At 45.5% G+C, this 25603-nt stretch overlaps 1 protein-coding gene across 2 annotated transcripts in view; it reads left to right on the top strand.

Annotated features, from left to right (window-relative positions):
* The window catches only part of ACACA (acetyl-CoA carboxylase alpha), a 252226-nt gene that overhangs the window by 57981 nt on the left and 168642 nt on the right, over positions 1-25603 (top strand). For both annotated transcript variants that reach the window (XM_070932018.1, XM_070932017.1), the window contains 9 exons: positions 2603-2737; positions 6058-6204; positions 6933-7121; positions 9942-10042; positions 11630-11718; positions 13507-13631; positions 17775-17888; positions 21813-21926; positions 23680-23769. In XM_070932018.1, coding sequence (XP_070788119.1) covers positions 2603-2737; positions 6058-6204; positions 6933-7121; positions 9942-10042; positions 11630-11718; positions 13507-13631; positions 17775-17888; positions 21813-21926; positions 23680-23769 — 1104 coding nt within the window. The remainder of the gene's footprint in view (positions 1-2602; positions 2738-6057; positions 6205-6932; positions 7122-9941; positions 10043-11629; positions 11719-13506; positions 13632-17774; positions 17889-21812; positions 21927-23679; positions 23770-25603) is intronic.

Genomic DNA, 25603 nt, shown 5'->3' with positions numbered 1-25603 from the left:
TTATTTACACGACACTGAATTCCTTTCATTCACAGTCAGCAAGGCTTGGCAAACAGTCTTTCAGACGAATATTTATCAACACAGACCTTATATCGCTTGGGAAGCTGCCAAGTAACTAGTTTCCAAACGCAGGGCAAGGCAAAACTTGGCGCAGAGTCTCTCAGAGTCGCGAACAGAACTTCCCACTCTTGAAATGACCGACCGACCGAATTGTTTCCTGCAAAAGCCCACTCCCCGTTCGCTCCCCTTTTGTTTCCTATGCGGGCCACAACAGTTGCAAGCTCGACGCCACTCGTATGATCAGATGCCACTTTTGGTAGTAGTTTGTTTTGCTAGCACTCTGCCAGTGAAAACGGAGCTCAGGAGGGCCAGATCCAGTGGTGGGTTGCTCCCAGTTTGGTCCGGTTCTATAGAACCGGTAGTAAAACCGGCGGGAAGCCCCGCCCACCCACCACGATGCCATCATGGGTGATCTGCGCATGCGCAGAAGCGTGATCCCGCTGCGAACCGGTAGTAAAGATAAATGGAATCCACCCCTGGCCAGATCTAAGCACCACACGAGCTGGATCCGCCCTGTGGGCCTTGAGTTTGACATCCGTGGGTTAGAAGATTATTGCTTTAATTTGGCAAGATTCTGTCTATTAGGAGTAAGCAGATAAAGAGCTAGTTTGGTCTAATAGTTAAGGCACCAAAATGAAATGTGGGAGACTGTGAATTCTAGTTCCACCTTAGGCATGAAACCTGACTGAGTGACTTTAGGCCAGTGTTTCTCAACCTTGGTAGCTTGAAGATGGGTGGACTTCAACTCCCAGAATCCCCCAGCCAGCGCTGCTGGCTGGGGGATTCTGGGAGTTGAAGTCCACCCATCTTCAAGCTTCCAAGGTTGAGAAACACTGCTTTAGGCCAATCATCAGAAGACTGTGAATTCTAGTTCCGCCTTAGGCGTGAAAGCCAGCAGGGTGACTCTTGAGTCAGACCTGCCTCAGCTTGAACCTTAACTCCATTTGTTGAGAAAGGTGTAGTTTAATAGAGGTCAAGTGAACTACAGTACATATACACCTTGACTTAGAACAGTTCGTTTAGTGCCTGTTCCAAGTTACGACGCCTCTGAAAAAAGGGACCTATTACCGTTTTTCACAGTTACGATCTTTTCAGCATCCCCATGATCATGTGATCAACATTCAGATGTCTGGCAGCTGGTTCATATTTATGATCATTGCTGTGTCCCAAGATCATGTGATCCCCTTTTGTGGGATACAAATAATTTGTTTAAAAAAGAAAGGAACGGGATTCAATCTCATGGTGTTGTCTTCATGCTTTTATGCCTGACATTATGTGAATTATTAGATGTACAATGCCATAAACCAACTGTTGTGGTCCGCCAGCAGCCTGCGGAGCTGGCAGTGGAGTTGGACAGTGAGGAGGCTGGGGAGGAACATGGGCCAGTCCTAGAGTCTATGGAAGGCACGAACGAGGGCTCTGCATCAGAGGCAGAGATGAGGCCAGGGCCATCTGGGAGTGATGCGCGGACTCCAGAGCCTCCAGAGTCAGACATCAGAGAGACAGAGGAACAGGAAGAGCTTGTTCCTAGTGCGTGCATCCGCAGAGCTGCCAGAAGGCACGAACAGTTAAAACAAAAGGGACGACTCTGGAGTAAGGCCTGGAGATGATTGGCCCCTCCCATAAGGCTTAAAAGAGGAGCAAAGGCACCTGGGCACTTTGCAGGAAAGCAACGTTGTTAATTCTGTTCCCAGTTGGCATCTCTGTTTGATTCTGGTCTCTGTGTGGCTTTGCCAAGTAGGTCTTTGGCAGCGTGTCAAGGGAGATAAAGGTGGGTGATTATTCCGAAGGACCTCTCCCAAAGGACTTTTTGCAACTAATTGGGACTCAGCTGTGAACGAACGTAATTCACAGCTGTTGCAATAAAAGAGGTTTTGGGGACTAGGCGTGTGTTTTAATGACTCAGGAAGCCTAGGTCACAACAGTAGCAAGCGTAATCTTTGGATGCCATAATTGCAGGTAAAGTAAGCTTGTTTCAATGATTCTTGTAATCAAAGGTTTGAACAGAAAACTTCTAATGCAGGTTTTCTTTGATCCACCAGTGTTTCTAAAAGTCTGTAGAGTTTCTCAGCCATCCAAGTCATGATTGTCCCAAAAGTGTTTTTTTCAAGAGGCAACTGAGGTTTCTTGTTTTTTTTCTTTTGAAGACATTTTGCTTCTCACTCAAGAAGCATCTTCAGCTCTGACAGGACAATTCTTCCATTCCCCACTGTCCTGTCGAAGCTGAAGACACTTCTTGGGTTAGAAACGAAATGTCTTAAAAAAAAAAATCCAAGGAAGTTCAGTCGCCTCTTGAAAAAGGACCTTTGGAACTACCAGTGTTTCTGTTTCTGTAACAACCAAGCGTGGTTGTGCCTTTAATGAGCTTTCTATATTTATCCCTTCTTGCTTAAATGAAGCCTAATACCAACTCTGTGAAATATGTTAATAGGAAATACAAGAGAATTACAAAAGCAAATGGACCTCAGCAGGACCCAGGAATACAGAGAACTGAAAACTCTTGAGAAGTCTCTTGCTTAACTTCTTGTTCTGCTGTTTTCAGGTGATGAAGATGGTGATGACACTCACAGCAGCGGAATCGGGCTGCATCCATTATGTGAAACGTCCGGGAGCAGCCCTTGAGCCAGGATGCATAATTGCTAAAATGCAACTGGATGACCCGAGCCGAGTTCAACAGGTAAATTTGGAGGCTTAACGGCACGTGAAGAGTTAATACCACTTTATAAGGCCTTGGTATGGCCACACTTGGAATACTGCATCCAGTTTTGATTGCCACGATGTAAAAAAGGTGCGGAGACTCTAGAAAGTGTGCAGAGAAGAGCAACAAAGAGAATTAGGGAACTGGAGGCTAAAATATATGAAGAAAAGTTGCTGGAACTGGGAATGTCTAGTTTAATGAAAAGAAGGACTAGGGGAGACATGATAGCAGTGTTCCAATATCTCAGGGGCTGCCACAAAGAAGAGGGAGTCAAGCTATTCTCCAAAGCACCTGAGGGCAGGACAAGAAGCAATGGGCAGGACAAGAAGCAACTCATCAAGGAGAGAAGCAACCTAGAACTAAGGAGAAATTTCCTGGCAGTGAGAACGATTAACCAGTGGAACTACTTGCCTCCAGAAGTTGTGGATGCTCCAACACTGGAAGTTTTTAAGAAGAGATTGGATCACCATTTGTCTGAAGTGGTGTAGGGTTTCCTGCCTAAGCAGGGGGTTTATTTATTTATTTATTTAATTTTTATACCGCCCTTCTCCCGAAGGACTCAGGGCGGTGAACAGTCATAAATAACATACATATAAAATGTGAAATAAAGCATTTTAAAATAATTAAACCCAATTTGGCTCATCAGTTAAGAATCTTAAGCAGATGCTAGTCTTAAGACTAGAAGACCTCCAAGGTCCCTTCCAACTCTGTTGTTCTATTCTAAGGGCTGTCTCTTCACAGAGATTTCAACTAAAAACAAATTGGTTTGGCTTCTGGAGACATCTGTTGTTTTCTTTCTGGGTGGGGGTGAAAGGGAAGGGACTTTTTTTCCCACTCTGACCTAGAGTTTTGTGATCTCCTGGTGGTCTCTCATCCAAGCACCAGCCAGCTCTTAAACATGGTTAGCTTTTAGAGATTGGGGAAGGCCAGCTAGGGGCTGGGGCTACTTGTTGGGCCCAAAAATTGTTGGTCATGATGGAGGAAATGAAAGAAATGGATCCAAGGTCTGTATGAGCCACCTCTCATACAGTAATATGTATGTAACCCCATGGCAAGATGGATGGCAAATAAATTTAACAATAATAATAACAACGTGGCCCACCAGAATACTTTTCGGGACTCCTAGTTTTGCCTCATAATTGATAGGAGACTTTTTGTATTTTTCTTGGATTGGGCTACAGCAGTGGTGAAATGTAAAATTTGTTACTACTGGTTCTGTGGGCGTGGCTTGGTGGGGGGGAATATGACTGAGTGGGCGTGGCCAACTTTTTTTTTTTTACTTTTAAAACCATTTTTTGTAAAAAAAAAAAATTTTTGTAAAAAGCATTTTTTGTAAAAAAAATGCTTTTAAAGCCTCTGACGATCCCAGCTGACTTGCCTGATCGGCAGAGGCTTTCTGTTTTTTTAAAAAGAACATTTTTTCTATAACCTCTTTGGCCGAAGAGATTGTAGAAAAAATGCTTTTAAAAGCCTCTGATGATCCCAGCTGAGCCGCCCGATCATCAGAGGCTTTTTTTTTTTTTACTTTTAAAAGCATTTTTTCGGCCAAAGAGGTTGTAGAAAAAATGCTTCTAAAAATAATAAAAAAAAGCTTCTGATGATTGCGCAGCTCAGGTGGGCAATGTGTGGGGGGGGGGCAGGGATTTTTGTTACTGGTTCTCTGAGCCACCCGCCTCCTTGGCTACCGGATCAGGCGATCCGGTCTGAACCGGGAGCATTTCACCCCTGGGCTACAGGTAGCTCGACTTACAACCGTAATTGAGCTCACAATTACTATACAGGTAGTCCTTGACTTTCATCCATTTATTTAGTTACCATTAGTAGTTATAATGGCATTAAAAAAAGTGACTTAGGACTGTTTTTCATGCTTACAATCATTGCGGGATCCCCATGGTCACATGATCAAAATTCAGATGCTTGGCAACTGACTCATACTTACGACGGTTGCAGTGTCCCGGGATTACTTGATCATCTATTATGATCTTTTGACAAGCAAATTCAATGGGAAAGCCAGATTTACTTCACAACCGTGTTACTACTGTGTTTCCCCGAAAATAAGACACTATCTTAAATTTTTTTGAACCCCAATAAGTGCTTGGCCTTATTTTTTGGGACGTCTTATTATTTTGGGACGTGTGGAGCAAGATGGGGCTTCCTCTTGGAAATCTCTTCTGATTTCCAGATCTGCGTTTAAATATTTTGGGGAGGACTTATTTTCGTGGGGAGGCTTATTTTAGCGCATGCGCTCAAAAGCCCAATTGGGCTTATTATCAGGGGATGTCTTATTTTCGGGGAAACAGGGTAACCGAACAATTGAAGTGATTCACTTAACAACTGTGGCAAGAAAGGCTGTAAAACAAAGCCATTGTTTACTGTGAGGTGATTTTTGGCTGAAAATTAGTTTCCGGCAAAAACATTATACATGACTGCAGGACTCTGCAAACAGCCTTAAATAGTTGTTGAGTGACCAAAATGGGGTTATATGACTGCTGGTGTGTGTGTGAGTGTGTGTGTGTGGGGGGGCAGCCATCAGAACTTCAAATCCAGATCATACGTGCCGTGTTTCCCTGAAAATAAGATCTATCTCGAAAATAAGCTGTAGCTTGATTTTTACGTTTGTGCCTAATATATGCCCTACCCCAAAAATAAGCCCTATTTAAGACCCTGCCCACTCCGTCCCACTGTCTGGTTGTACGAGGTGGCATGAGGTGCATGCGTAAAAAACAAGCTAGATGAGAGGGTGGAGCTGCCCCATGTGCCCCGCACCTGCTTATCTTAGGACTGCTACAGCCAGGCCTCCCACGCCCCAACATCTCTTGTGCCACTGCCTGATTTCGGTGGCCACTCGCGGTTTAACTATCATGTGGCACATCGCGCCAATGCTGCCACTTTTGGTAGAAGGCTGTGTAGCTCATCACCCTGGTACTGCCATTCTTCTTTTTTTTTTTTTTTTAAATTTGATTTATATGCCGCCCTTCTCCGAAGACTCAGGGCGGCTTACAATGTGCTCAGCAATATGCCGCCACTTGGGGCAGGAGGCCGCGTGGTACTTCATGCTGGTGCTGCTGCTTGTGGAGTAACACACCACACGCCCTCCTGCCACAAGTGGCGGCACCAACGCAATGCGCCAAACAACCAGAGAAGAAGTTGGGCAGAGGCGCAACAGGTGTCAGGGAGTGGGAGGCCTGGCTTCGGGGTTCCTAAAGTGATAAAGTGATCCCTTTTGAGATAAAGCAGATGATTGGATGGGTAAAACTCTCATAGCGCTGGCTGACTTGTGTTTTTCTTGTCCTCTCAAGGCTGAGCTCAATTTGGGAACCTTGCCCCAGATCCAGAGTACAGCCATGCGGGGTGAGAAGCTTCACCGGATCTTCCATTATGTCTTTGACAACCTACTCAATGTGATGAATGGATACTGCCTTCCAGATCCCTATTTCACCACCAAGGTAGCGTCCGTTGCTTTCTTTCTTCCCCTTGTGTTGGCATAAACCATAGTCTAAGAGCCATGATGGCACAGGCTAACTCTGCCCGCTGCCAGCAGTTTGAGTCTCACCAGCTCAAGGTTGACTCAGCCTTCCATCCTTCCGAGTTCGGTAAAATGAGGACTCAAATTGTTGGGGGGCAATATGCTGACTCTGTAAACCACTTAGAGAGGGCTGTAAAGCACTGTAAAGCGGTATAAAAATCTAAGTGCTATTGCTATCTTAATGCCTTATGCCAGTCTTTCCACCCTGGTGGGCTTCCAGATGTGTTAGAACTTCTCCAAAGAATTCCCAGCCCAATTAACCTTGCATTGTTTAGTTCTAGCACATCTGCAGAACATTATCCAAAGTCAGGGTTTCTCAATCTTAGCAGGTTTCAAATGTGTGGACTCCAACTTCCAGAATACTGCATGCTAACTGAGGTATTCTGGGAGTTGAAATGCATACATTTGAAAGCTACCAAGGTTAAGAAACACTGCCCTAGATTAATGCTGCTCTTCCTTCCTTCCTTCCTTCTTTCCTTCCTTCCTTCCTTCCTTCTTTCCTTCCTTCCTTCCTTCCTTCCTTCTCCCCTTTCTCCCTCCCTCCCTCCCTTTGTTTCTTTCACTCCTCCCTCCCTCCCTCCCTCCCTCCCGAAAACAAACTCATTTACCTGTTATCTTGACTTACTTTCAACTCCATCTCTAACTCAGGTGAAAAACTGGGTTGAACGCTTAATGAAGACTCTCCGGGATCCATCCTTGCCTCTCCTGGAGCTCCAGGATATCATGACCAGTGTCTCTGGACGGATCCCCCCCAACGTGGAAAAATCCATCAAAAAAGAAATGGCACAGTATGCAAGTAACATCACATCTGTCCTCTGCCAGTTTCCCAGCCAACAGGTAAGGAAAGTTTTGCCTGTGATCTGGGTTGAAACGGAAATGAAACTGACTAGAAAGAGGTTAGATGAAAGAATAATATCCTTGATTGTAAGAGATGGTGAGGAGGACGAGGAAGGAGGATCTAGGTCACTGATGGCTAACCTTTTTTCCATCGCGTGCCAGGAGCGGGGGGGGAGAGGAGGGGGTTGCGTGCACACGTGCCCACACCCATAATTCTATGTGCCTCACCCCCGCATATGCGCACGCGATCCCCTGCCTCCCACTCCTGGCACACGATGGCATGGTAGGCCCGTTTGTCTCTCTCCCCAGGCTCCAGAGCCTTTCTAGGAGCTTGGGGAGAGCAAAAATGGCCTTCCCCACCCTTCCGGAGGACCTCCAGATGCCAGAAATGGCCCATTTGCCAACTTCTGGTCGCACCAGAAAGCCGTTTTTTTTGCTCTTCCCCAGGCTCCAGAGCCTTTCTAGGAGCCTGGGGAGGGCAAAAATGGCCTTCCCCACACCCCCGGAGGCCCTCTGGATGCAGGAAACAGCCTGTTTCCCTACTTCCGGTGGGCCCAGAAAGGCCAAAAATCAGCATGCACATGCCAGAGCTGAACTTGCATGCCCACCAATATAGGTGGCACGCGTGCCATAGGTTCGCTATCAAGGATCTAGGTACTGTGTTTTCCTGAAAATATGACCTACCCCAAAAGTAAGCCCTAGCTTGATTTTTACATGTGTGCCCAATATATAAGCCCTACCCCCAAAATAAGCCCTAGTTAAGACCCCACCCACTCTGGGTTGCATGGGGTGGGGTGAGGCACATGGGTAAAAAAATTCAAGCTAGGGTGAGGATAGGGGGGTGGAGCAGCCCTACTTACATTCAGACAATTGCAGCTAGGCCTCACACAGCACGACACCTGCCTCGCCTTGCAGGCCTATTTCTTCTGTGGCCACTTGCGCGCATCACCCCGGCCTCCATTTCGCCATCAGAGGCCTTCAGCTCCAATCCGGAGCTCGTTTCTCGGCTGCAGATGCCTTTCCTGAAGGCCTCTGACAGCGAAACCAGGCCGGGAGGTGCCACATGTGTCAATCGGGAACCTGTTTCTCAGCTGCAGAGACCTTTCCTGAAGGTCTCTGATGGCAAAACAGAGGCCGGGGGTGACGCACACAAGTGGCGGCAAGCGGACGCAGAAGAAGTGGGCCAGCAGTGGGTTTCTGCTGGGCGGGGCCATTGGTGCCGCTGCCGCAAGGTGAGTCAGTAAAAGACATTCCCCAAAATTAAGACCTGGTGCCTTTTTTGGTGGCAAAAAATATATACGCCAGGGTCTTATTTTCGGAGAAACACGGTAGGACAATTTGCTGCGGCCAACTCGCTGTCGCCAATTCAGTGTGGGCCAACTCGCCGCTGGACAATCAAACGCTAATGTCAAAGAAATGTTGGAATACAATTGTTAAAGAAAGGATACAAAAGGAGGGCCAGAACAAAATGGGAATGGCAAAAATTAAAATGCACTTTTCATTATTTTAAATAATCAAATTGAATTGTTGAATTGTCCCACTGCAAGTTGTCTGCGGTGATTTGGCCGTGGCGAATTGTCTCATTCCGGGAGAAGGAAGGGAAGGGAGAGCAGTCCTGAACAAGGAAGGGTAAGAAAGTGAGGCTGTTGGCTGCTAATCTCAAAGAAAGTAGCTCAGTTTGCAAGAAATTTGGGAAGAAACATTCCAGATTATTCAGAGACTCCATTTTAACAGACTCACCATGAAAATTTCTGGGTGGTCCTAGAAAGGTAGTCCTCAACTTACAACCATAATTGTGCCCTTGATGTTTGATCGTAAATTGTGATAGCTATAAAGTGGATAATCACTAGGTAACTGCCCGATTTTGCAATCTGTTTTGCGACCACTGTTAAACAAATGCAGTAGACATTAAGTGAATCCGTTGTTGCTGTGGAGAGGTTTTTTTCCTGGAAAATGGAAGTAAACTCCCGTGTTGCTTAGTACTGGCATTTCCAGTCTCCAATTACTGTCAATAAAGGAGGATTTCCCGAACAGCTAGTCTTTGTTTAGTGACTGCCTCATTTAGCGAGCCTAGCAGGTTTGCCAAGGAGTGACAAGGAAATCTGAAATCGGATCATAAGCATAGTTGCAGTTTGACTTAGCAACCGCTTTACTTAGCAGTCGAGGCACCCGTCCCAATTATATTGATAAACAAGGACTACAGGTAGTCCTCGCCTTACGACCACAATTGAGCCCCAAATTTCTTTTGTTCAGCAAGACAGTTAAGTGCATTTTGCCCCAATTTATGACTTTTCTTGCCCTGTTGTCAAGTGGTTCAGTTAGTAACATGGTTGTTAAGTGAATCTGGCTTCCCCCTTGGCTTTGTTTGTCAGAAGGTCGCAAATTAGGATCATATGATCCCGGGATTCTTCAACTGTCATAAAAAGAGTTAACCACGGGGATGCTGCAACGGTCGTAAGTGCAAGAAGTCACAAGTTACTTTTTTCACTGCCGTTATAACTTTGAACAGTCACTAAACAATCTGTCGTAAGTCAAGGACTACCTGTACGTATAAGCAGGTCATAAGCAAACAAGCAAAACTTTTTCTCCTCAAAATCTTCTCTGTCCATGATTTTAATTTTAGAAATTAGGCCGGCCTAATTTTTGCAACCTTACGGAGTTAGAAGTTTGCTCTTTCGAAAAAGAAAGGCACGTGTGCTAAATTTGGACATGAGGTGTCGGATTCTGTCTGTTGTATGTCCATTCCCCCCTTTCCTCCTTTTCGGTCAAGCCCAAAACTTTGAGGGTATCAATCCCAGTTTGCTTCTTTTCTTCCTGTAGATTGCCAACATCCTGGACAGTCACGCCGCCACCTTAAACCGCAAATCGGAGCGTGAGGTTTTCTTCATGAACACTCAGAGTATTGTGCAGCTGGTTCAAAGGTGAGTGTGATCACAGAGGTGATCCTTAGCAAAATCTGAACGGGGAAACCAAACGATAGGCTGCTTTGTGATAGAATCCAGTCTCTACCCCGTTAATAAATAGTTAAGGCCCTACAACTGGGTCTACGACAGGGGTGTCAAACTCAAGGTCCGCGGGCCAGATTCAGCCCGCGGGGTGCTTAGGTCTGGCTCACGGGGCCACCCTGGAAACAGCGGACTGGCCCATAGTGCTTCTGCCAGTGAAAATGGAGCTCGGGAGGGCTGCACACAGTCCTCCCAGGCCCTGTTTTCAACCTGGACCAGGAGTGAAATCCAGCAGGTTCTGACAGGTTCTGGAGAACCGGTAGTGGCAATTTTGAGCAGTTCGGAGAACTGGTAGCGGAAATTTTGAGTAATTTGGAGAACCGGCAAATACCACCTCTGGCTGGCCACAGAGTGGGGTGGGAATGGAGATTTTGCAATATCCTTCTCCCAGGAGTGGGGAGGGAATGGGGATTTTGCAGTACCCTTCCCCTGCCACGCCCACCAAGCCATGCCCATCAAGCCACACCCACAGAACCGGTAGTAAAAAAAAATTGGATTTCACCACTGGCCTGGACAGTCAGAGGGCTGCAGGAGACTGTGAAGACGGAGCTTGGGGAAGGGGGCTGTGTGGCCCACCCAGGCTCAGTGCCTGTGTCCCCCCCTGCCCAGGGCTCCATTTTTGCTAGCAGAAGGCTGCAGGAGGCCATTGTGGCTGAAAACGGGCCCCGGGGAGGGGCACATGTAGCCACTCTGGGCTCTGTTTTCGCTGGCAGGGGTCTGCAGGAGGCTGTTGTGGCTGAAAACGGGGCCCGGGAGATTGCGCACCCCCCTCCAAGCTCCGTTTTTGCTGGCCAAGGGCTGCAGGAGGCCATCCATTTTTTGTTGGCTCTGTTTTTGTTGGCAGAGAGCTAGCAAAAAAGAAAAGGAAGGAAGAAAGGAAGGAAGGAAGGAAGGGAGGGAGGGAGGAAAGAAGGGAGGAAGGAAGGAAAGTTCTGCTTTATCACTTGGCCACCAGCAGATGGGCAAGGCCCCTCTGAAGGACGAGGGTTTGGCGCTCTCCCTGGTCTGGCCTTCCTCCACTGGAGACAATAGATCCCCTCAGCCCCGTCCAGGCCAACACAGGTGCCCCCGACACGAGTGATTTTTTTTTTTTAAATTTGATTTATATGCCGCCCTTCTCCGGAAACTCAGGGCGGCTTACAATGCGTTAAGCAATAGGCTTCATACTTTTGTATATTTATACAAAGTCAGTTTATTGGCCCCATAATCTGGGTCCTCATTTTACCTACCTTAGAAAGGATGGAAGGCTGAGTCAACCTTGAGCCTGGTGAGATTTGAACTTGCAGTAATTGCAGGCAGCAGATGTAAGTGGATGTTAATTAGTCTGCTGAGCCACCAGAGCTTCCCCCTCCCCCTGAAGTCAAATACAACCCTGATGCAGCCCTCAATGAAATCGAGTTTGACACCGCTGCTCTAGATGAACCCTGGAAGCGTGTTTACAATTCAACCATGATGTCGAAGCTTATCTGCTTCAGTCTTTTCATCAGAGGGGGTCTCTTACAGATACCGAAGTGGCATCCGAGGTCACATGAAGGCAGTCGTGATGGATTTGCTTCGGCAGTACCTCAAGGTGGAAACTCAGTTCCAACACGGTGGGTCATCTCAATTCAGGATTTTGAATTTTTGAACAAGGGTGGTTGGCATGAGGGATATTGACAACAGGGAAGAAGAAGCTGTAATCCAGTGTTTCTCAACCTTTGTAGCTTGAAGATGGGTGGACTTCAACTCCCAGAATCCCCCAGCCAGCGCTGCTGGCTGGGGGATTCTGGGAATTGAAGTCCACCCATCTTCAAGCTACCAAGGTTGAGAATCACTGCTGTAATCAGTCAGGCCACCAGATGGCAGCCTTGTACTGGGATGTCAAAGCCCAAAAAGGCTTTGCCAACTCAAATTGTTCTTTTCTAAAGGATGGTTAACTTTCACCAGAGGTGTCAGGCAAGCTGGTTAACCGTAGTCTAGTGGGATAGCTTTTAGAGCTGATTTCCCATTACCCTTGACCCGGGGTAACAGCCGTTAGAATGGTTAGCCCTTCCCTCTCCATATTAGCATTGCGAGAGCATTGCAAGTGCTTTTGCTTCAATTTAATGTATCCATCTCTGCCTCCTCCCCATCCACCCCATTTCAGTTAGTTCTCCAATACTGTCTGCGTGAGCCATGAATACGAACTCTTGGCAAACAGTCTTTCAGAGGAACATTTATCCACAAACCTTATCTCGCTTGGAAAGCTGCCAGATAGCTGGTTTTCAAATGCACGGCAAGGCAAAACTTGGCACAGAATCTTTTATAGTCACAAACAGAACTTTCCACTCTTGAAATAACCGAACGAACAAATTGTTTCCTGCAAAAGCCCCTTCCCCATTTGTTCCTCTTTTGATTCCTATGGGAGGGGCCAATCACCTCCAAGGTGTGGCTTTACTCCCAAATCGACCCTGCTTTCTTAGTTGTTCTTGTCTTCTGGCAGTTCTGCACATGCGCACATTGGGAACAGGCTCCAGCTGTTCCTCTGCCTCAGTGCTGTCTAGCTCCCTCTCTGCCTCTGACACAAAGCCCTCATCTGAGCTTTCCCCAGCCTCCAGAACTGGCCCAAGTTCTTTCCCAACCTCCTCACTGTTTAATTCTGTGTTGTGGTCCGCCAGCAGCCTGCGGAGTTGGCAGCAGAGTCGGACAGTGATGAGGCTGAAGAAGAACATGGGCCAGTCCTGGAGGCTGGGGAAGGCCCGGTTGAGGGCTCTGTGTCAGAGGCAGAGAAGGGGCCAGGGCCATCGGGGAGTTAGGTGCAGAGCCTCCAGAGGCTGACAGTAGAGAGACAGAAGAGGAGGAGCCTGTTCCTAATGCACACATGAGAAGAATTGCCAGAAGGCAAGAGCAGCTCAAGCAAAGAGGACAACTCGGGAGTAAGGCCAAGAGATGATTGGCCCCTCCCGTAAGGCTTAAAACAGACCAGCAACGACATTTGGACTTTGCCGGAAAACAACGTTGATAGCTTCATCTTCTTCTTCGTCTACGTCTTGTATTTATTTTTGTATCTGTGACTTCTGAACGTTTGCCAAGAAAGGCCTTTGGCAGTTTGCCTAATTGGGCCAAGGTTTGCGATAGGACTGAGGAATTTGTGTTGGGAGGAATTTGCTTTAATTTAGTTGAACGACGCTGGGAATGAAGTAATTCTCAGTGTTCAAATAAAGTTTGTTTGTTTTTTCACTGACTGATTTTCCTACTACTTACTTGGGCCTGGGTCACAACACTCTGCTGCCAGCTCCACTGGCCACTGGCAGGCCACAACACTCAGAATGCTCACACCAGCATCTTAACCATCACGCCACCCTTCTTATAATCAATCATCTCTTATTTAATATATGTCATATTTGGCTTTTTGATTGCAGGTCACTATGATAAGTGCGTCTTTGCTCTTCGAGAGGAGAACAAAAGCGATATGAACACTGTGCTCAACTACATCTTTTCCCACGCCCAGGTGACCAAGAAGAACCTCCTTGTGACAATGCTCATTGTAAGTGAAGCTCTCGGGCACAATTTCTTTCACGCTCTTTAGCAAACCATTTGAAATATAACCGAGAGTTGTACCTAGGAGTTTTAAAAAGGGTATGATCGATCTGTAGTAATGACTCATTTCAGATTTAAAGCCGTGGGGCGGAACTGCTGATACTAGAGCAGGCCTACCATTTGGCACTCAATCTCAACAGCTTGAACATGGGTGGACTTCAATTCACAGAATTCCTCAGCCAGAATTCTGGAAGTTGGAATCTACATATGTTTATTTAACAGTGTCGTGGCCGCTGGCAGCAGAGTCGGACAGTGAGGAGGTTGGGGAGGAACTTGGGCCAGTCCTGGAGGCTGGGGAAAGCTCTGATGACGGCTCTGCGTTGGAGGCAGAGAGGGAACTAGACGGCAGTGAGGCAGAGGAACAGCTGGAGCCCGTTCCCAGTGTGCGTATGCACAGAGCTGCCAGAAGACAAGAACAACTCAGAAAGCAGGGTCGACTCGGGAGTAAAGCCACACCTTGGAGGTGATTGGCCCCTCCCATAGAAAATAAAAGAGGAGCGAACAGGGAGTGGGCTTTTGCAGGAAACAATTTGTTCATTCCGTGACTCTGAGAGACTCTGTGCCAAGTTTGGCCTTGTACTGTGTTTGGAAACGAGTTACGTGGCAGCTTGCCAAGCGAGTTAAGATGTGTTGAGAAATATTCCTTTGAAAACTGTTTGGACAGGCCTTGCTGACTGTGAATGAACGGAATTCACAATCGTGTAAATAAAAGAGGTTTTGCCGGGACCAATTCCTGCCTGTTAAGGGAGCCTAGGTCAGAACAAACAGAATAGCAGAAATATAGAGTTGGAAGGGACCTTGGAGGCCTTCTAGTCCAACCTGCTGCTCAGGGTGGAGATCCGACCTCATTTCAGCCAAAACCCTCCAGTGATGGAGTGATATCTATCTATTTATCAAACTTGTATGCCACCCAATTCACCTACGGGCATTCTTGTCACTACTATTGTTTTAAAATGCCACAACTAGGACTAAATATGATCAGTGGTCACTGGAAAGGGGAATGGAATAGATTTCTTCGGAGAATACTCTTTATGTGTCAGCAATTTAGTACTGTTTCTACCTGTTTGGGCCTAGAAGAATGTTTATACACATTATTATGCACTCTGCTAAATAAAAATAATAACAAAGTTGTAGGTCAGTGTTTCTCAACTTCAGCCCCTTTAAGATGTGTGGACTTCAACTCCCAGAATTCCCCAGGCAAAATCCCTGGGAGTTGACATCCACACATCTTGAAGTTGCTGCCTGGGAATTCTGGGAGTTGAAGTCCAAACATCTTGGTTGCTGTCTGAGGCATTCTGGTAGTTGGAGTCCACCCATCTTAAACTTGCCGAGATTGGAAAAAAACACTGCTGTGGAATACATGGATCAGCACAATCCGCAAAGATATATCAAAAGACAATTTGAGATGCGAAAGACAAAATTCTCCATTTTGAAAAGACGAAAGGGGGAGAAATTTGGCTTCCCCTTCAAAATATTGAACTGTTTTCCCTATGGAAGAACAATTATTTAGAGCAGGGGCCTCCAACCTTGGCAACTGTAAGCCTGGAGGACTGGGGAATTCTGGGAGTTGAAGTCCTCCAGGCTTACAGTTGCCAAGGTTGGAGACCCCTGGTTTAGAGTATCACCTGCATATTACAACTGTGTGTTAAGCAGCTGTTTTAATAGCATTAACCTTTTCAAACTGGATAGCCAGACTTGGTCCTCGTTTTGCATTCTTTATGCCTTCCCCCTAAAATTCACCAATCGCAGCCATCCGCCATTCTTGAGGTCTGATAATAATCTCTTTATTTTGCCTCAGAATGTCTCATTTAAACATTGGACCAGAGATGCTGAGGCAACTCTTCTGGGTTGGCCACTGATGTCCTTCAAATCTCCAATCCCATTTTTTTCAACTAAAAGGACAAAAGCAGATAATGCCTCTCCCTTTTCCTATGACCTGGGGGAGTAAAAAATATTGGTCTACGCCCGGTATTTTTAAAATATAGTTGAGCTGAAGAAAAATGCCTTATTTATGTAGCCTGTGGGAGAGTTAACCCCGGGATTGATGGCCTCCATCACATCACTGTCTGCGTCATGCGTTCAAAGATGCTAATTGATAGAGTTGAGCTTCCCAAGCCTCTTCTGCATCTTTTTCTCTCTTTTTGCTCAAGATGTGGTGCATTTGGTAGAAATGGATTTGCCCAGCTAAAACTTTAAACAAGAGACTGTTTTTTCTTCTTGCGGGCAAACACGTATCTTACAACAGCCAATACGTGATGGCTATACATACCGCTATGGTCTTACTTAAATACTAATCCGTGCAAAATGAAGATCTCTCTCTTTCTTACACACACACACACACACACACACACACACTCCCTTCACCTTCTTCCCTTCTTCCAGTCTTCCTCCCATCCCCCTTTCCCCCTTTCCTCATTCGCCTTCCCTCTCCTCTCTTCCCCTCTCCTCTCCTCTCTTTTCCTTCTTCTCTTTTTTCTTTCCCTTCTTTTTTATTCTTGTCTGTTTCCTTCCCATGCTTTCCCCCTCCCCTCCTCTCTCCTCTCTTCCTTCTTCTCTTTTTATTTCTCTTTTTTTATTCTTCTTTATTTCCTTCCCATGCTCTCTCCTCTTTCTCTTTTTCTTTCCCTTCTTTTTATTCTCTGTTTCCTTCCCATGCTCTCTCCTCTCCTCCTTCTCTTTTTCTTTGCCTTCTTTTTATTCTCTATTTCCTTCTCATGCTGTCCTCTCCTCCTCTTTTCCTTTCCCTTCTTTTTATTCTTCTCTATTTCCTTCCCATGCTCTGCTCTGCTCTGCTCTCCTCCTTCTCTTTTCCTTTCCCTTCTTTTTATTCTTCTCTGTTTCCTTCCCATGCTTTCTTCCTTTCCTTTCCTTTCCTTTCCTTTCCTTTCCTTTCCTTTCCTTTCCTTTCCTTTCCTTTCCTTTCCTTTCCTTTCCTTTCCTTTCCTTTCCTTTCCTTTCCTCTTTTTTTTCCTTGCCATGTGATTGTAAGTAACGCTTGCCTTAAGAATCTCATTATTTGAACACGGAGCCATATTTCCTCTGAGAATTCTGGAGTAGCTTTGAGCTGAGGCTGTTCATTTCTCAAGTAATCATGCCGGCATGATGGAGAGAAAAAATGGCAGCTGTTCGCAGCTCAGGCCTTCAATTTTCTTCAGAGTCCAGTCACTCAAGTGTGTAATTACATGGGGGTGCTGGAGAGGCGTTAGGCCTTGTCAAAGAACACGTCAGAGGCTTCGCACACCGCCTTTGCCGATCGGGGCAGGCTGAAAGCTGGGGAACGCTGCTGCGCGCCTTGCATTTTTTGGGGTATCTGTGTTGGTGAATCCTTCTTGCCAGGATGGGGTTTTAAACTGCTTTTCCATTTTGGGGTGGTCCACCTCTATAGTCCTTCTGAGGGCTTTCCAGCAGGAACCACTGCCGTTTTCCATAAGTCTGGTGGAAGAGCTGCTACAGATTGAATCTAGAGTCACTTCTATTGGAGTGACTTACAGCTATTCCTCCACTTACGACCACAGTTGAGCCCCAAATTTCTGTTGTTAGAGCAAGACAGCGGTTAAGTGAGTTTTGCCCCCCCATCTTACAACCTTCCTTGCCACCATTATTAATCATGGCAGTTGTTAAGTGAATCTGGCTTTCAAATTCCTTTAGTGAAAACAAGAGTTTCTTTGTTTTCTTTTTCTTTTTATATATATTATATAAATTATATATATTGTTTTTTATTATACATTTTCCTTTATTTTACATCATGTTTCCATTTTTGCAACGAGAGTGTACTGTCTGTATCAAGTCTCTGTTAAGTATACATAGTATTATATACCATGATTATAACCATTATTCTCATAATTATACAATGTAGTCTCTTTTAAATATACATAATCTTGTACGTCTTCGTTAATAACCGTTATCCTCATAGTTATCCCTTAACACTCTATACACTTGTCACTCTATATATTTTAATCTATAGTCAAGTACAGTCCAATGGTAATATTACTTATAGTATCTATGCTTATATCTATCTATCTATATATGTATTTATTTCTATTTTGTTAATCTTCTTTCGTTATTAAGAGTTTCTTTGTTTTCTTGGTAGGATCAGTTGTGTGGCCGAGATCCAACATTGACGGATGAGCTGATCAACATTCTGACGGAACTGACCCAATTGAGTAAGACCACCAACGCCAGAGTGGCCTTACGAGCCCGCCAGGTAACAGATAAATAAGGGTGAATGTCTATGGAGGTTCTCAGTCATCCAGATCATAATTCTCCTGAAGGTGCTTTTTTAGGAGGTAACTGTACTTTCTTCTTTTTCTTTGAAGACATTTCGCTTCCATTCCCCACCATCCAGTCAGAGCTGAAGAAGCTTCTTGGATGAGAAGCGAAATGTCTTCAAAGAAAAACAAAGTCCAGTTGCTTAACAGCAGTTAAACCCTAACCCTGCAGCTGTTAAGTTTAATAACATGGTTGTTAAGTGAATCTGGCTTCCCCGTTGACTTTTGCTTATCAGAAGGTCACAAAACGTGATCCCATGATCCCGAGACACAACAACCGTCATAAATATGAATCAGTTGCCAAGCGTTTGAATTTTTTTTTAATAAAGTTTTTTATTTTTATTTCTCATAAACACATTTACATGTACAGTCATTTCCATCATTTTTCATTCATCCTTTCTTTTAACTTTCATTTTTAATTTTTACTTTTTCGGGGCTGCTCTTTTACCCTTTACCTTTACTCCAACCTTTCTTCTTCTCCTCCCCTTCTCTTCCTTCCTCTCTCTCCTCCTACTTCCTTCGTTCTTTCTCTCCTTCTCTTTCCTACTTCCCCTTCTCTTCCCCCACTCCTCTCTTCTTCCCCACTTCTAACCTTCTCCTCTACTCCTCTTTCCCCTCCCTTTTCTTCCTCTCCTTTTCCCTTTCTTCTTTCTCCTCTCCTCTCCTCTCCTCTCCTCTCTTCTCCCTTCCTCCCTCTCTCTCTACTCCTTCCCCTCTCTCCTGTTGTTTCCCTTTAAAGTTTAATCTAAAGTGGTATTCGAGCAGCCCCGATTTTCTAATTATCTTTATTCTCATTTCAATTTCTTATTCAATTATTATTTATTTTTATTTCATCATTTGTGTACATTTTTATAATATCTCACTTTTTCCCTTTTAGCCCCCCCTCCCCTTTCTCCTTTTACTTGACATCATCTGGGTATCTGTTTTTCTAATTGTTTTCTCCCATCTATTCTCTATCTATTTTATTTCTATATCCTTATTCATATTTCTTTTCTAACCAATCATAAAATTTATCCCATGTCTTGAAATACCAAGCGTCTGAATTTTGATGATGTCACCATGGAGATGCTGAGACGGCCATAAGTGTGAAAACAGCCATGAGTCACTTTTTTTCAGTGCTGTTTTAACTTTGAACGCATGGTTGTAAATCAATTGTTGTCACATCCCTTCTCCTGATCGTCCCATAAGTTTCTTGTGGCTCTATAGCCTGGTGGCCTGATGACCTTAAGTTAGGACAGTAGGAAAAGAACATCTCATGCTCAGGAGCATCTGATGAAGAGATTCAATTACTCAACTTCCCCCTTGTTTCTCTGGGGCAGTGTGTTCTGTCCCCGTCCCACACACACACACACCAACAGACGTCCAAGAGTTAAATACCAAACCAGCCGACAAAATCCTTTTCCTTATGATAATGGAACTTGGCAGCAACCTAGTGGCTGCCTGCCAAGAGTTTATTACTCATGAAGGGAAGAGATAACTTCTCTCTGCTTCTGGTACATCAAAGTAAAATGTTCAATAATTACAGAGTGAATTAAGTCCAAATATAATCCAGCAAAGTCTATAGCAAAAGTCCGGCAATGCAGAATGGCGTGGAAGCTTTCAGCTTTGTTCGTCACAAGGCTTGATGCCACCACGCTCCCTTTTATACCCTGTGGGGTGTGGTCCAGTGACTCAGCCTAATCTCTGACACGCCTTTTCTTCTGTTGCGCGCGCTTATCTCTGCGACGCTGTCGAGGATCCAGCCAAGACTCATTACTCTCATCACTGTCCACCTGTGGCTGCGTGGACGTGCTTGGCCCCGGCCCTATCTCTTGCCCTTCGGCGGACACCGAAGGCATTGCCAAAGAGGAGGGTCCTGGAGAGGGAGGCCTTGCCAACTCCTCTCCTTCACTCTCGGAGTCCTCTCCTGCCGATGACACAGGCTCAGGTAACGGAGCCACAACACTGTGTCCTATTTCGCCCAATGTCATTTTCTGGCACCCAACTGGCAACCTGTGTGCCCTGGGACTGGTCTGAAAGACATACGATGTTTCCCCGAAAATATGACCTACCCCGAAAGTAAGCCCTAGCTTGATTTTTACACATGTGCCCAATATAAGCCCTACCCCCCAAATAAGCCCTAATTAAGACCCCGTCCACTCCAGGGTACATGAGTAAAAATTAAGCTGGGATCGGGATGTGGTGGTGGAGCTGCCTTACTACTTACCTTTGGACAGTTGCAGCCAAGCCTTGCACATCCCGACACTTGCCTCGCCGGCCTATTTCTTCTGCAGATCGATCCGGAGCTCTGTAATCGGCTGCAGAGGCCTTCAGGCAGTGGTGGGATTCAGCCAGTTCGCACCACTTCGGGAGAACCGGTTGTTAACTTTCTGAGCAGTTTGGCGAACTGGTTGTTGGAAGAAATCATTAGGGCAGAGAACCGGTTGTTAAATTATTTGAATCCCACCACTGCCTTCAGGAAAGCCTTGTTGGCTTCGCCAGCTGCAGAAGAAGTTCCTGAAGGCCTCTGACAGCGAAAAGGATGCATTTTCAAGTGTCGTGAGTTAGTGGATGACATCCCCTGAAAATAAGACCTGGTGCCTTTTTTTGGGTGGCAAAAATATAAGACAGGGTCTTATTTTCAGGGAAACAGGTAGTACAAATCACAGGAGCAGAAGACAAAACATATTGCTTCGACTTCGGCAAGAAAACCCCAACTCACTGTAAGAAGAAGCAGCGGTCTTCGTTAATGGCTCCCCCCGGGGCGGTTGAATTTTTCCTTTCTTTTCCAGATTCAAATAAAACCTTGATTTGTGTGTTTTTTTCCCCCTGCCCCTTTCTTAACTTCCCCCTTTCGCATTCCAATTTAAATGCCAACTCTGTACCTGGAGAGCTCTCCACTGCTAGCGACTTTTCTGTATAATTAAAATAGCGTGGATGCGGGGAAAGAGATGAATCTAATTGTCTCTCAATAATTCTACCCCGGTGGAAGCTTCCTTTTTTAAAAAAAAAAATCCCGTCGTTCTTTTCGTTTCCATTCTAGAAATTGGAAAGCAGGGGAAAAAAAGAAGGAAAGAAAAAGAAAAGGAGGGAAACGTGCATTTTCGTGTTTTTTTTTTTAATCCTGATGTAGGTAGTCCTTGATTTACAATAGTTCATTTAGTGACCGCTCGAAATTACAGCGGCACTGAATAAAGTGACTTGTGACCATTGCAACATCCCCATGGTGCCATGATCAAAATTCAGATGTTTGGCAACTGACTGACCTTTACGACGGTTGCAACAGAAATTTACAACAGAAATTTTGGGCTTGATGAGGGTAATAAATTGAGGGCTACCTGTAATTAGAGGCCGAAGAAATGAGGCACCTAGATTTTTGTATAATGTGTCCAAGGTAGGACAATTTGAGCCTGGTTATTTGCGCTCATGGGTTCATTTGTTTGAAAATCCATTTCTTTTCTTTTTTGGCTATCCAAGAATCTTCTCCCAGCGCTAAAGTTCAAAAGCATCAATACTCTTTCAATGTTGCTTCTTCAAAAGTCCAACTTTTGGCTTGGGAAGTTGGGCTGCTACCTGTACAATTCTAATCTTTGCAGGAATAGACACCCCGTGACATCCAAATATCTTCCCCAAGGCCTTCTGTGCCACCCCATAGCTTTATTATTCTTTAAATTATTCATGTTGTCTTGTATTCTTGTTTGGACTGCACCAGTACAGGCTAAACCAGTTTCGTTTTGTATACATGATGTACAATGACCATAAAGGCTTTGAATTAAAACCAGGCCTGATCCTGAATCCCAACTTTGAAATTCCTCAGTTTCACACTTTCCAGTCCCTGAGTAACGTTCGTACAACCTGCAACTTTTTGTTTCCTGCTTTAGGTGCTCATTGCTTCCCACCTGCCTTCCTATGAACTCCGTCACAATCAGGTGGAATCCATCTTCCTCTCGGCCATCGACATGTACGGACACCAGTTCTGCATCGAGAATCTGCAGGTAAGGAAGATGATGGAGCTTTGGGTCGAATTGTAAAAATCAAGCATTTTTGTGATTATTTTTCAGAAATCCTACAGGTAAAAAAAGGTATACAGGTATACTCAACTTACAACAGTTCGCTTAGTTCACTAAAACAATTACTACCAACCTGCCTTCCATTGAGGACCTGTATACTGCATGAGTCAAAAAAAGGGCTATGAAAATATTTACAGACCCCTCACATCCTGGATGTAAACTGTTTCAAATCCTACCCTCAAAACGATGCTATAGAGCACTGCACACCAGAACAATTAGACACAAGGACAGTTTTTTCCTGAACTCCGTCACTCTGCTAAACAAATAATTCCCTCAACACTGTCAAACTGTTTACTAAGACTGTATTACTATTCTTCTATCTCTTCCCACTTATGGCTATTTTATTTATTTATTTATTAGTTCAATTTATATGCCGCCCTTCTCCGGAGACTCAGGGCGGCTTATAATGTGTTAAGCAATAGCCTTCATACTTTTGTATATATCTGCTTAGTAGGGCTTTCGCCCCCCCCAAGTGGTGTTCTTTTTTATACAAAGTCATCTTATTGCCCCCACAGCTGAGAATTAACGTATTCCAAATTAAACGAAAGCAAATTTCTCAAAACATCATTCTTCAGTTTATTTCTGACCTTGGGATAATTAGGCAAACTGCCAAAGGCTTTTCTTGGCAACAGTTCAGGAACAGAAGATGCTGACAAGAAAGAAATACATCCAAACACGAAGCAAATCTCTCAACGGTTGTTTTCCGGCAAAGAGGCCAAGAGCCGTTGCTGGTCTTTTAAGCCTTATGGGAGGGGCCAATCATCTCTTGGCCCTACTCCCGAGTCGTCCTCTCTGCTTTATCTGCTCCTGCCTTCTGGCAGCTCTTCTCATACGTGCACTAGGAACAGGCTCCTCCTGTTTCTCTGCCTCTCTGCTGTCAGCCTCTGGAGGCTCCGAAGTCTGCACATCACTCCCCGATGGCCCTGGCCCCATCTCTGCCTCCGATGCAGAGCCCTCATCTGGGCCTTCCCCAGCCTCCAGGACTGGCCCATGTTCTTCCTCAGCCTCATCGCTGTCCGACTCCACTGCCAGCTCCGCAGGCTGCTGGCAGACCACAACACATATCTCCTAGGGCTTGGCAGCAAAAATGAATTATATACGGTTTTTTTTTTTTAAAAACAAACAAGCAAATGTTTGCTTACATAAAGCAGTCCTCGACTTATGACCACAGTTGGGAACAGAATTTTCATTGCTAAACAATGTTAAGTGAGTCACATCCGATTTTACCATCACTTTGTTCACGGTTGTTAAGTGAATCCCTCCAGTTCTTAAGTGAATCGTACAGTCCTTAAGCCAATCTGGCTTCCCCATTGACTTTCCTTGTCTGGAGCCAGCTGGGAAGATCACAAACAACCCCAGGATGCTGCAACTGTTGTAGATGCATGCCAGTTGCCAAGCTCCCCAATTCTGATCAGGTGATCCTAGGGATGCTGTAACGGTTGTAAGTACGAGGAAAGGTTGTAAGTCAGTGCCCTTGTAGCTTCAAATGGTTGTGAGTTGAGGATTATCGCTATAAACAAACATTTACAAGATCGTAAGAAAAACCTTTATATCTGCTTGTGCCGTTTCTTATGTGAACAGTTGGCCCAGCCACTGGTTTTGAGGCAGAAAAAAAAATAAATTGAAATTCTGTGGTTAAAAGGAGAAAAAACGTATCTTCTCTTTTCCTCTCCCCTAGAAACTTATCCTTTCCGAGACTTCCATCTTCGATGTGCTCCCCAACTTCTTCTACCACAGCAACCAGGTGGTGCGAATGGCAGCTCTGGAGGTGAGTAGCAATAGCACTTCGACTTATATACTGCTTCACAGTGCTTTATACAGCCCTCTCTAAGCAGTTTACAGAGTCAGCCTATGCCCCCCCCCCCCAACAATCTGGGTCCTCATTTTACCCACCTCAGAAGGATGGAACACTGAGTCAACCTTGAGCTGGTCAGGATCGAACTCCTGGCAGTGGGCAGAGTTAGCCTGCAATAGCCATAGCAATAGCACTTAGATTTATGTACAGCTTCATAGTGCTTTACAGTCCTCTCTAAGTGGTTTACAAAGTCAGCATTTAATCCTGCCTTTATTATTTTTATAAATAAATCAAGGTGGCGATCATACCTAATATTCCTTCCTTCTCCTATTTCCCACCCAATGAGGTAGGAAGGTAGGTTGGGCTGAACTGGTCCAAAGTTTCCCAGCTGGCTTTCATGCCTAAGGCAGGACTCGAACTCATTGTCTCCTGGTGATTGGCTCAAAATCAACTAGCCGGTTTTTATGCCTAAGGCTGGACTAGAACTTTCAGTCTCCTGGTGATTGGTCCAAAGTCATACAGCTGTCTTTCATGCCTAAGGCGGGACTCAAACTCACAGTCTCCTGGTGATTGGTCCAAAGTCATACAGCTGTCTTTCATGCCTAAGGCGGAACTCAAACTCACAGTCTCCTGGTGATTGGTCCAAAGTCATACAGCTGTCTTTCATGCCTAAGGCGGGACTCAAACTCACAGTCTCCTGGTGATTGGTCCAAAGTCATACAGCTGTCTTTCATGCCTAAGGCGGGACTCAAACTCACAGTCTCCTGGTGATTGGTCCAAAGTCATACAGCTGTCTTTCATGCCTAAGGCGGGACTCAAACTCACAGTCTCCTGGTGATTGGTCCAAAGTCATACAGCTGTCTTTCATGCCTAAGGCGGGACTCAAACTCACAGTCTCCTGGTGATTGGTCCAAAGTCATACAGCTGGCTTTCATGCTTAAGGCGGGACTCAAATTCACAGTCTCCTGGTGATTGGACCAAAGTCATACAGCTGGCTTTCATGCCTAAGGCGGGACTCAAACTCACAGTCTCCTGGTGATTGGTCCAAAGTCATACAGCTGGCTTTCATGCCTAAGGCGGGACTCAAACTCACAGTCTCCTGGTGATTGGTCCAAAGTCATACAGCTGGCTTTCATGCTTAAGGCGGGACTCAAATTCACAGTCTCCTGGTGATTGGACCAAAGTCATACAGCTGGCTTTCATGCCTAAGGCGGGACTCAAACTCACAGTCTCCTGGTGATTGGTCCAAAGTCATACAGCTGTCTTTCATGCCTAAGGCGGGACTCAAACTCACAGTCTCCTGGTGATTGGTCCAAAGTCATACAGCTGTCTTTCATGCCTAAGGCGGGACTCAAACTCACAGTCTCCTGGTGATTGGTCCAAAGTCATACAGCTGGCTTTCATGCTTAAGGCGGGACTCAAATTCACAGTCTCCTGGTGATTGGTCCAAAGTCATACAGCTGTCTTTCATGCCTAAGGCGGGACTCAAACTCACAGTCTCCTGGTGATTGGTCCAAAGTCATACAGCTGTCTTTCATGCCTAAGGCGGGACTCAAACTCACAGTCTCCTGGTGATTGGTCCAAAGTCATACAGCTGTCTTTCATGCCTAAGGCGGGACTCAAACTCACAGTCTCCTGGTGATTAGACCAGTGATGGGTTTCAAAATTTTTTACTACTGGTTCTGTGGGTGTGGCTTGGTGGGCGTGGTATGGCATGGCATGGCTTGGTGGGTATGGCAGGGGAAGGATACTGTGAAATCTCCATCCCCTCCCCACTCCAGGGGAAGGATACTGTAAAATCCCCATT

This window comes from Pituophis catenifer, unplaced genomic scaffold, assembly GCF_029215685.1.
Source record: "Pituophis catenifer annectens isolate HBS135680 unplaced genomic scaffold, rPitCat1.0.hap2 SCAF_1, whole genome shotgun sequence".
NCBI lineage: Eukaryota > Metazoa > Chordata > Lepidosauria > Squamata > Colubridae > Pituophis > Pituophis catenifer.
The sequence above is the reverse complement of the archived record's forward strand: the minus strand, read 5'-3'. Positions and strand labels throughout refer to the sequence as shown.